Genomic DNA, 10,576 nt, shown 5'->3' on the forward strand with positions numbered 1-10,576 from the left:
TGCATCGTTGACTTTGAAACACCACCATTGTCTATTAGTAATGCCAATGGCAAGATTGACAACGCATTAGTCAAAGACTTGTATCAATTGTTGGAGTAGGGACCAATACAAAAATACATAGATCTTCTAGTGATTTTAATTAGTAAACTATAGTTTGCTTTTATTCCAATTAAACTCCTTAGTAATTTTCCCAGCAATTTCCATGGTCTACACTTTTTAATTAAGTCATACACTCATATAATTAAGTCATACACTCATACTCCATAATTCATATTACAAAACTTGTATCATGTGTACTTTCTAGTTTCCATTGTAAGGCCATCTTTTAATCTAGCTAAAGAGCTTAATATGAAATAATTAATATTTGTTTATTTAAACCAAGGAGAACACCCTATCGAGTTAAAACTCACCAGATCTACTCAACCAAAGTTAATAGGCAAGGTCACTTAAAACTTAAAAGTGGTGGGGAAATCTGAAAATGTAAGAAAAACATCACCCTTAAAAAGGTTATTGTTAGAAACCCAACTCAACCAAAAGCTTAATTTGAAGGTTGAGGCCTAAGAATATGTTTTATACTCTATCACTCCCCTTCACATGAACGGGCTCTCATGTGGATGTAGCATAGACCCTACCATACCCAGCGTTTAATATTCCATTTTGAAAGGAGGGGCGGATGAAATTCAAATTCGTGACCTTAGTGTCATGCTGACTTTGATACCACACTAAAGGACCAATTCAACCAAAAGCTGATGGTTAAGGCCCAAGAATATGTTTTATTTGTAAGGTCCTTATGGCTCCGAGATGAAATGCTTAAATTTCCACTAGGCAAGTATTCATTATGTATATAGGTCTAATAATTTGCCATATTAGGCATCTAAAACTTCATTACAAATTGCGATCAGATTGGGAAAGAGATTTGATTGCGACAATATAATCATCGAGTCAGATTGCCAAACTGCAGTAAACAGGATTTCAAAGGGAGTCACGCACCTTACCGAACTGGACTCTGTATTGTGTGATGCAATGGCACAGGGATCTCAATTTCATAGTCTTCAATGGCAGCGTGTGAGGCTTGAAGGCAATGAAGTAGCTCATTATTTAGCTTGTTTTCTTCCTTTTGGTGTAAAGCAAATTTGGGAAAATTGTGTCCCAACTAATGTCGTTCCGTATATGCTATGGATGCTCTTGCTATTTAATTAATCTTGCTCCCTTTCACGGAAAAGAAAAAAAAAAAAAAAAAAAGAAAAAGAAAAAATTAGAAAGAAAGAAAAACTTCATTACAAATGGTATGACAAGGATTACCAATTATAACAATTCAAATACTTTGATCATTAATATATTGATTTTAGATGAATAGAAATTAAAAAAGTTTATATCTTAAAGTTTATTTTTATTTTTTATTTTTTTTTATTTTTTTTTGGTGGTAAGAAGAAGAGGGCTCATTTAAGGGGAGATTAGGTAAATCCCTCAAATGAGACCTATAAAGCTCCATCCTTAAGAAAAAAGCTCGATTCCTAAACCTCAGGGATACGAGCTGGGAGCAATGTCATGCCACTACTCCATCACCTCAACCTGAGTTTATATCTTAAAGATAAATATCAAATAAATATCAAGATTTTACTATAAACGCATCATCTAGCAATACGGCCAGTCAAACTTGGGAAATATTTTAATCTACTCGTCATAGCCGTTAACCGATACAAACCTTAACAACAGCACCAAGACACTAGAAGTCTAAACATCCATTAGTTTAAAGCACTCACAAAGTCACAAGTTCACGACTTCACGTGTTTCACTCAAAGAGCTAATACCAAAGACCTCTGAATTTCTAAAATTCGAGAAAAACACACAACCACCCACCCACCCAACTTACCTTCAAAGCCCTTTCTATTATCTCCAAATTGCCAAAAGTAAATACATGATATAATCTATTGAGCACAGAATGATACCTTTTTTTGCATTAATTCTATACATTCTTCTTTTCAGTTCTAAAATCTGCTCTGCAATTGACAGTATTACACCAACCCAATTCCTAAAAGACTCAGAATCATTACTTTCTAAAAGTAGCATTTTCAAGCTAGGATTTTTCAGCCCTCAAAACTCTTCCAATCGTTATGTTGGAATCTGGTATAATCACCCTTCTGAAATGGAAGTTGTATGGGTAGCTAACAGGAACAATCCCCTCACTGATACTTCTGGTGTACTTAAGATATCAGTCGACGGAAATCTGCAAGTCTCTGATGCAAAAAATCAGACTGTTTGGTCATCCAATGTCACTCATCCTACAGCCGGTTTCGTAGCAGCTCAACTTCAAGATTCCGGGAACCTTGTTATCCAAGGATTCCCGAACAACACGAGTCATGGCAATGGGACGATCATATGGCAGAGTTTTCAGCATCCTGCAGACTCAGTCTTACCAAATATGAGGTTCATTCTTAACAATAATTCTGAATTCAGGAAAGTCCTGCAGGCCTGGAAAAGTCCTTCAGATCCATCAGTTGGAAGGTACTCAGTTGGTACTAACTCTTTAGGTGTTTTTCAGATTATCATCTGGGATGGGGATCGCCCTTATTGGCGAAGTGGACCTTGGAATGGAAACATTTTCATGGGAACAAGATATCATAATACTGGTTATGGCAATATACTCATTAACACGGGGTCATTTGCACAGGAGGAAGTAGGAGGGATGCTTTCTCTGGTTTTTACAGGTGCAAATGAGACTTTGTTGCCTCGTTATGTAATAACCGATCAAGGGATATTAGCTGAAAGGTGGTGGGATGATAGCAAGAAGAACTGGGGAATTGCGTGGCATGCCCCAGAAAATATATGTGACACTTATGGTATGTGTGGAGAATTTGGAAACTGCAACCCTCAGACTAAACCTATTTGCAGCTGCTTGAAAGGGTTTGTGCCAAAGAACGCGGAGGAATGGAGGAGAGGAAATTGGAAAAATGGGTGTGTGAGAAGAAAGAAGTTGCAATGTGGGATTCAAGGGGGGAAAGAAGATGGGTTTCAGAGGTTAAAGATGATGAAAGTGCCAGATAATGCTGAATGGATTGTAGGTCTGAATCCAGATCAGTGCAGAACCACCTGCCTGGCAAACTGCTCTTGTTTGGCTTATACACATGATACTGGTACTGGATGTATGAGATGGAGCGAGAACTTGATTGACATAGAGGACCTTTCGCCTGGAGGAGTGGACCTATTCATTCGGCTTGAACAATCAGAGCTAAGTAAGTTAATCATACCTCTTTGAAATTTTGAATGCTGGACTCTTTGGGATATAATATGCTTCTCAATTCTCATCTTCCCACCTAGTAAAAAAGATCATGTTAGTATGCATATGTAAAATAATTTCCTCTGCTTTGTAGGTACTAGTAAGAGAAGGATAGCAATCATAGTTGTGTGTGTGACTTTAGGAACAGCAGTGATTGCCACTATCATGTACTTCCTGTTCAAATGGAGAGCTCGGGAAAAGGGTACACACACATCGGATAGATATAGCAAATCTAAATCAATACCAGATAAGAAAGCTGGGATGAAAGCAGCAACAGATTCATATGTATTCAGAGATAAAACCCAAGTTATGATTGAAGACTTACAAGTGTCAAAACTTGAAGATCTGATCCTAGCAACTGACGGCTTTAGTGAGAGTAACTTGCTCGGGAAGGGTGGTTTTGGCCAAGTATACAAGGTAAGAATGGGTTCCATTCGAACATATTCTATGTAGTCTAAAATGCAACAAAACTTAGCAGGAGATAATCTGATGTTTATTTACAGGGTAAACTAGAAAATGGTCAAGAAATAGCAGTAAAAAGGCTTTCAAGAGCATCTGGGCAAGGTGTAGAAGAATTCATGAATGAAGTTGAATTGATCTCAAAACTTCAGCACCGGAATCTAGTCAAACTGCTGGGATGTTGTGTTGAAGGGGAAGAGAAAATGCTTATATATGAGTACATGCCAAATAAAAGCTTGGATGCTTTTCTATTTGGTTAGTATCAGATTAAAATATTTCCAGTCTAACATAGTCTTCAACACCTGAAACTCACAAACTGAATTTTTAACAGTGATATCTAATCATCTATAATATAGCATACTGTCAGAAAATATGAAAATCACAACACAATTTTAATTTTACTTCCTCCTTTTCTTTATTGTGTGGCTTGTTCTGGTACCATTTGAGCAGATCCACAGAAGCAGGAGCTTTCGCAGTGGCATAAACGCTTCAACATTATACAAGGGATTTGTCGCGGTCTACTTTACCTTCATAGAGATTCCAGATTAAAAATTATTCATAGAGATCTAAAACCAAGTAACATTTTACTTGATCAAGAACTGAACCCAAAAATTTCAGACTTTGGCATGGCTAGGATTTTTGGTGGTAACCAGGACCAAGCTAGTACTCAGAGGGTAGTCGGAACATAGTAAGTACTCTGCTTTTTGCTCAACTATATATCAATCCAAACACGTAATCATGCTATTTATCAACATATTATCTGATACTATTTTCAATCTACATGACAGCGGATACATGTCTCCAGAGTATGCAATGGAAGGACACTTTTCTGAAAAATCTGATGTATTCAGCTTTGGGGTGTTATTACTGGAGATAGTAAGTGGAAAAAAGAACAGCAGTTTTTGGTATCAAGAAGATTTTTTAAGTCTCTTGGGATATGTAAGTTATCCTAGACAGCAAGTTCAAACTTCATAGTAACTTTACTTCAAATTCGTACTTAATCTAAATTCTAATGACTATGCACAATGCACACAATGATTTCAGACTTGGAAACTGTGGAATGACAACACTATCGAAACACTGATAGATCCAACGATTTCAAGTCCAGACTTCCAAGAGGAGATTCTAAGGTGCATACATGTAGGGCTATTGTGTGTGCAAGAGATTGCTAGAGATAGACCAAACACTTCAGTGGTTATGTCCATGCTTGTCAGAGACATTATGGATCTTCCCAGTCCAAAAGCACCCGGATATACACAACGCCAGATATCAGCTGACACCGGTTCATCTCAAATCACAGATGAAACTTCTTCTACGAATCATGTTACAATTACAACTTTGACTGCCCGATAGCACAATTATGTATGAAGAATGAAATGAACCCTCCACACTCTTTTTTTAGGGTGAGGAATTAAAAACATGGATCAGTTCCTACGAGTTCAGTATGGTCAGCAAAATGGTGAACAATATGTCTCTTAAACTTACAAGTCATATACTCGTGTTTGTAACTCTGTCAGTCACTCTGTAACGCCATATTCTACTACAGAGCATAACTTTGATCTGTTTGGAGAAAGTAACATGTAAAAATATTATTAGTGATAGCATTAAACTGCAAAAAAGAATTTACTTATAAGAATATGGTTCAAAGAATAAAAATATAATACAGCTAATATTTACTCTAAAGATCTAGGACACGTTCAAAGATCAATTACTGCCAACTAATTGGTTCTCATTAGAACATAGTTCTCCCGGAAATTTTTTTTTTCGTGAATGTGAGAGTAAAGTAGTGATCCTTATAGTTAGAGTTACTTGAATTGTAAGGCAAACTCAAAGGGGCAACCCAGATATAAAGTGAAGTGGACAAACTTTAAGAAACGAACATAGTACTCCGTATCTAAATTCTGAGGCTGCTCCACTGAAATAATTGATTTCATGGAATTTTTATTCCTACAAATCCGGGGTTGTAATCAAGCCAACCAATTTAAATTAATTCCAATTTAAATTAATTCCATTGTTGACTCTGTGGGATCATCATTGTTGCTGACAAAATAATCCTTGTGACTTATTTTGTGGTCAAATGATAGGCCCAAATAATTGAGCATAATGGTGATTTTTATTACTTAGGTCCTAATCAAATACTAGCCACTTTTCCGAGTAGTTTCCCTTTCACATTTTGCTAATTTGAGTCCTTTATACCAGCTACCAAGTTATATGATGTAGACTCATTCAAGACAAAAATAGTAATGCTACTAATGAGTAAAGTTTATATTCACTAATCACCGTAATTAGAGATAATTACAAGAGAGTAATAGCTACTTAGCTTGCACATGTAAAGGATATCGAGAAAGTACTCCAGAGAAGCTAATAAGGCGGCAGATTAATTAGACTATCTACAGACTAAAGTTGGCTAACCAAACCGACTACTCGGTGAGACCTTAAAACAGTTCTTAAGCATTTCTTATTATTAATCATTTTTATTCTAAAGCAACTTAAGCTCATTGGCTTCCTGCCAAACCTTAATCCATCCAACTCAGTTGTCAAAGTTGACAACCAGGTCAAAACTCCCGAATATAAACATATGAACCAAATTATACAACCATGTCGGCAAGTCCATATGTTTTCAATGGCAAGTTCTAGACCTTACAAAGTCACAATACGAAGTCAAGCATACCTGTGGTGCTAAACAAAGAGAAGACTTGTGCTTCAAACATTAAAGATATTTAAACAATTAGCCAAAATCAAATCATATGATTCCATGTAACTTCGATTTTAATTATAAAAAAAAAAAAAAAAAAAAAAAAATGATTCAATTTTATGCATTTCTTCTTTTCATATTACCACTTGGTTTAGAATTATGCTCAACGGCCTCAGCCATAAGCAGCATAACACCAACACAGTTCCTAAAAGACCCAGAAACTATAGTCTCCAACAATAGTTTATTTAGGCTGGGGTTTTTCAGCCCCGCTAATTTGACAAATCGCTATGTTGGTATCTGGTATAATCTCCCTTCTGTAAAGGAAGTCATATGGGTAGCTAACAGGAATAGTCCTCTCACTGATTCTAATGGAATGCTTAGATTATCAGTTGATGGGAATCTGCAAGTTGAGAATTCAAGAAATGAGACACTTTGGTCTTCAAATGTCACTCATCCTGCCACAAAATTCTCAGTTGCTCAACTTTCGGATTCTGGGAGCCTTGTTGTCCAAGGATTTCCATCCAATGCAACCCGTGAAAATGGGACGATCATATGGCAGAGCTTTGAGCACCCTGCAGATTCAGTTTTACCAAACATGAGGTTCATCCTTACCCCAGATTCTGATTTGAGGCGGGTCTTGCAAGCTTGGAAAAGCTCTTCAGACCCATCAGATGGAAGATTCTCAATTGGCACTAATTCCTTAGGCCTATTCCAGATCATCATCTGGGATGGAGATCGTCCACATTGGCGAAGTGGTCCTTGGAATGGCAACATTTTCATAGGGACAAGATACCATAACACTGGCTATGGTAATATCTTGGTCAATACCGGGTCATTCACACAAGAAACAGTTGGTGGAATGCTTTCCCTGGTGTTTGCTGGTGCAAATGAGACTTTGATGTCACATTATGCAATAACTTATCAGGGAATAATAGCTCAAAGATGGTGGGATGATAGCATTAAGAATTGGGGGATCTCATGGAAGGCCCCAGATAACGTGTGTGATATTTATGGGAAATGTGGGGAATTTGGCAGCTGCAGACCTTATATTTCCCCAATCTGCAGTTGTTTGAAAGGTTTTGAACCTAAAAACAAAGAAGAATGGAAGAGAGGAAATTGGTCGAGTGGGTGTGCAAGAAGAAAGCAACTGCAATGTGGTCTACCAGGGAGTAAACAAGATGGGTTTCTGAGATTAAGCATGATGAAAGTGCCAGAAAATGCTGAATTGATTACAGGATTGAACATAGATCAGTGCAGAAGTGCATGCCTTACAAATTGCTCTTGTTTGGCTTATGCATATGATACCCAGATCACATGTTTGACATGGAGTGGAAACTTAATCGATGTTGCAGACCTTTCCCCTGGCGGGGTTGATCTCTACCTTCGGCTTGCACAATCTGAGCTAAGTAAGCTGGAACCTCCAGACACATTTACTTTCTTCAATTTCTTGCTTCACTACTCTTATTCATGAAAAAAAATTATGATACATTTTTGGGTCACTCTAAAACTGTTTTTGCTACTAGTTTAGCTTGATTAGGAGATGGGATCCATACCAGATAGTGGGCTGATACCTAGTTGTTATTGCATAGGATTTTCATCACCTTTAGCCTAAAAGTCAAAAAGAACAAAGACGGTTAGTATAATAATAAAAAAAATAAAATTCTTCTGATTTACAGGTAATAATATAAACATCAAAGCAATAGTTGCAGCCAGTGTAATTTCAGGAACAGCGGCAGTTGCTGCCATCATATGGTTCCTTTGGAGGAGATCTCAATCAAAAGGCAAAGCGCCATCTTTACCAGTCAAGAGAGTTGAGAGAAGCCAAGCTACACCTAACACACATGTGTTTAGAGACAAAAGCCAAGTTATGATTGAAGACTTGCAAATATTGGAATTTGACAAGTTGGCTGAGGCAACAGACAGCTTCCATGAGTATAATTTGCTCGGAGCTGGTGGATTTGGGCAAGTATACAAAGTAAGAAGTTTTCCAGAGTATTACTAGTAGTCCTTAATTAATGAAGCCAAAAACCTTAAAATTTAGGTGCTCTATTTGTTACAGGGAAAACTGGAAGACGGACAGGAAATAGCAGTAAAGCGACTGTCAAGAGCATCTGGACAAGGTGCAGAAGAGTTTATGAATGAGGTTGCATTAATTTCAAAACTTCAACACCGCAATCTAGTGAAACTGCTGGGATGCTGTGTTGAAGGAGAGGAGAAAATGCTGATATATGAGTTCATGCCAAATAAAAGCTTGGATGCATTTCTATTTGGTTGGTCTCTATCATTATAAGTTTATAACAGAAACTCAAAGCATAAATTCAAAGGCTGGTCAAATAGATAAGTGCAGACTTAGTTTCATATAAAGTATATAAATCAATAACCTTAGTAATATTTCACTACAAATTTATTACTGTATTTTCATTTCGAATTCCCTTGAGCAGATCCAGAAAAGCGCAAATCTTTAGACTGGCAAAAATGCTTCAACATTATAGAAGGGGTATGCCGAGGCCTACTTTACCTTCACAGAGATTCCAGATTGAAAATAATCCACAGAGACCTCAAAGCAAGCAATATTTTGCTGGATAAGGACCACAATCCAAAAATTTCAGACTTTGGCATGGCTAGAATTTTCGGGGGTAACCAGGATCAAGCTAGTACTCAAAGAGTTGTAGGAACATAGTAAGTACCATGCTATTTGCTATTATATTCAGCCAAACAAAAGCTAGGTTTGCTAATCTAACAGCACTGTTTATATTCCATACAGTGGTTACATGTCTCCAGAGTATGCAATGGAAGGACACTTCTCTGAAAAATCAGATGTATTCAGCCTCGGAGTGTTACTGATTGAGATAGTAAGCGGAAAAAAGAATAACAACTTCTGGTATCAGGAAGATTCCCTGAGTCTCTTAGGATATGTAAGTTGCTTTTCACCTATGAAACAAATAAGTCACAGATAAGGGCCAACAAGTTCCGAATCCAAGATACATTCAAACTTTTCATTTAACTTTAAGCATAGTTAGCTAAGATTGCTGAAATAACAATTGCAGGCCTGGAAATTGTGGAGAGAGGACAATATCATTTTATTGATCGACCCGTCGATTAATAGCGCACCCTTCCAAGCTGAGACAGTAAGATGTATACATGTGGGGCTATTGTGTGTGCAAGAACTTGCCAAAGACAGGCCAAACATGTCAACCGTCATCTCTATGCTTTTAAGTGATATAACAGATCTTCCAAATCCAAAACCACCAGGGTTTGTTCAACGCCAGCTATCGTCTGATACAGGGTCATATCAGATTACTGAACAAACTTCTTCCACAAATTATGTTACTGTAACGTCTTTGGCTGCTCGATAGTACTCTCTCCGTCTCATAATATAATTCCTGTTTTCTTATTTTGGAGATCCAAAATATTGTTTTTGTTTCTATTTTTGGATAGTATATAAAGTCTATTATACCCTCACTTTTTTAACTTTATTCATTGTACTTCCTAATTTACTTTTAAATTTTGCACATGCTCTGTATTTTTTTTTTCACTTTCTCTCTTTCATTTTTGTCTATGATTGTACTTTTCATTTTTATTAATGTATTTCATCCACTTTCTCCTCCTACGGAATAGTTCTTAAATACCGTGAAAAAACACAAACAAGAACTATATTATGGGACGGGGGGAGTATATTTATTTTTCTCCTTATAAAATTGAATTAACTGTCTTTCTCTGGGATGCATAACTTGAAATGTGAATAACCCTTTTTTACTTTGACTGTCCTACTTATCATACTACGCATCAAATTTTTATTCTGAATATCATCCTTTTTGTTTTATTCAGCACCATGTAAAAGCGCATGATTAGTCCCATAACAAGGTTATCAGTATAAACTAGTGATCAAAATTTTCAGCTTTAAAGTGCCAATATCTTTCCTAATTACTTGATTTAATTAACACTTATGAATAACACTGGAACAGACAAAATTAATGACTTCAATTTCACATTTTGGTCAAGACTTCGATATTTTTTGTCTAGACTTTGCAAAGGATGTGACCTGGATATCTCTCATGAATCACATCTATTACTAGACTTTGGAGTTGATTCCAAATTCAGTGAACTAAGACCATCTCCAATGGAAATGGTGAAACTCAAGTGAG

The 10,576-nt window shown here is 36.8% G+C and overlaps 2 protein-coding genes across 2 annotated transcripts; both read left to right on the forward strand.

Annotated features, from left to right (window-relative positions):
* Window positions 1-1,911: 1,911 nt before the first annotated feature.
* On the forward strand, window positions 1,912-5,321 carry LOC145577456 (G-type lectin S-receptor-like serine/threonine-protein kinase At1g11330). Its single transcript, XM_081634891.1, has 6 exons — window positions 1,912-3,233; window positions 3,372-3,694; window positions 3,781-3,991; window positions 4,187-4,424; window positions 4,525-4,675; window positions 4,781-5,321. The coding sequence occupies exons 1-6, from the start codon at window positions 1,943-1,945 to the stop codon at window positions 5,087-5,089; spliced, it is 2,523 nt and encodes an 840-aa protein (XP_081491017.1). The 5' UTR covers window positions 1,912-1,942; the 3' UTR covers window positions 5,090-5,321.
* A 1,182-nt stretch (window positions 5,322-6,503) lies between these two features.
* LOC145577457 (G-type lectin S-receptor-like serine/threonine-protein kinase At1g11330) lies at window positions 6,504-9,902 on the forward strand. The gene is made up of 6 exons (XM_081634892.1): window positions 6,504-7,837; window positions 8,108-8,406; window positions 8,491-8,701; window positions 8,873-9,110; window positions 9,196-9,346; window positions 9,479-9,902. Exons 1-6 carry the CDS (start codon window positions 6,538-6,540, stop codon window positions 9,785-9,787), a joined length of 2,508 nt encoding a protein of 835 aa, XP_081491018.1. The 5' UTR covers window positions 6,504-6,537; the 3' UTR covers window positions 9,788-9,902.
* Window positions 9,903-10,576: the final 674 nt, after the last annotated feature.

This window comes from Chenopodium album, chromosome 14, assembly GCF_948465745.1.
Source record: "Chenopodium album chromosome 14, dcCheAlbu1.1, whole genome shotgun sequence".
Taxonomy (NCBI): domain Eukaryota; kingdom Viridiplantae; phylum Streptophyta; class Magnoliopsida; order Caryophyllales; family Amaranthaceae; genus Chenopodium; species Chenopodium album.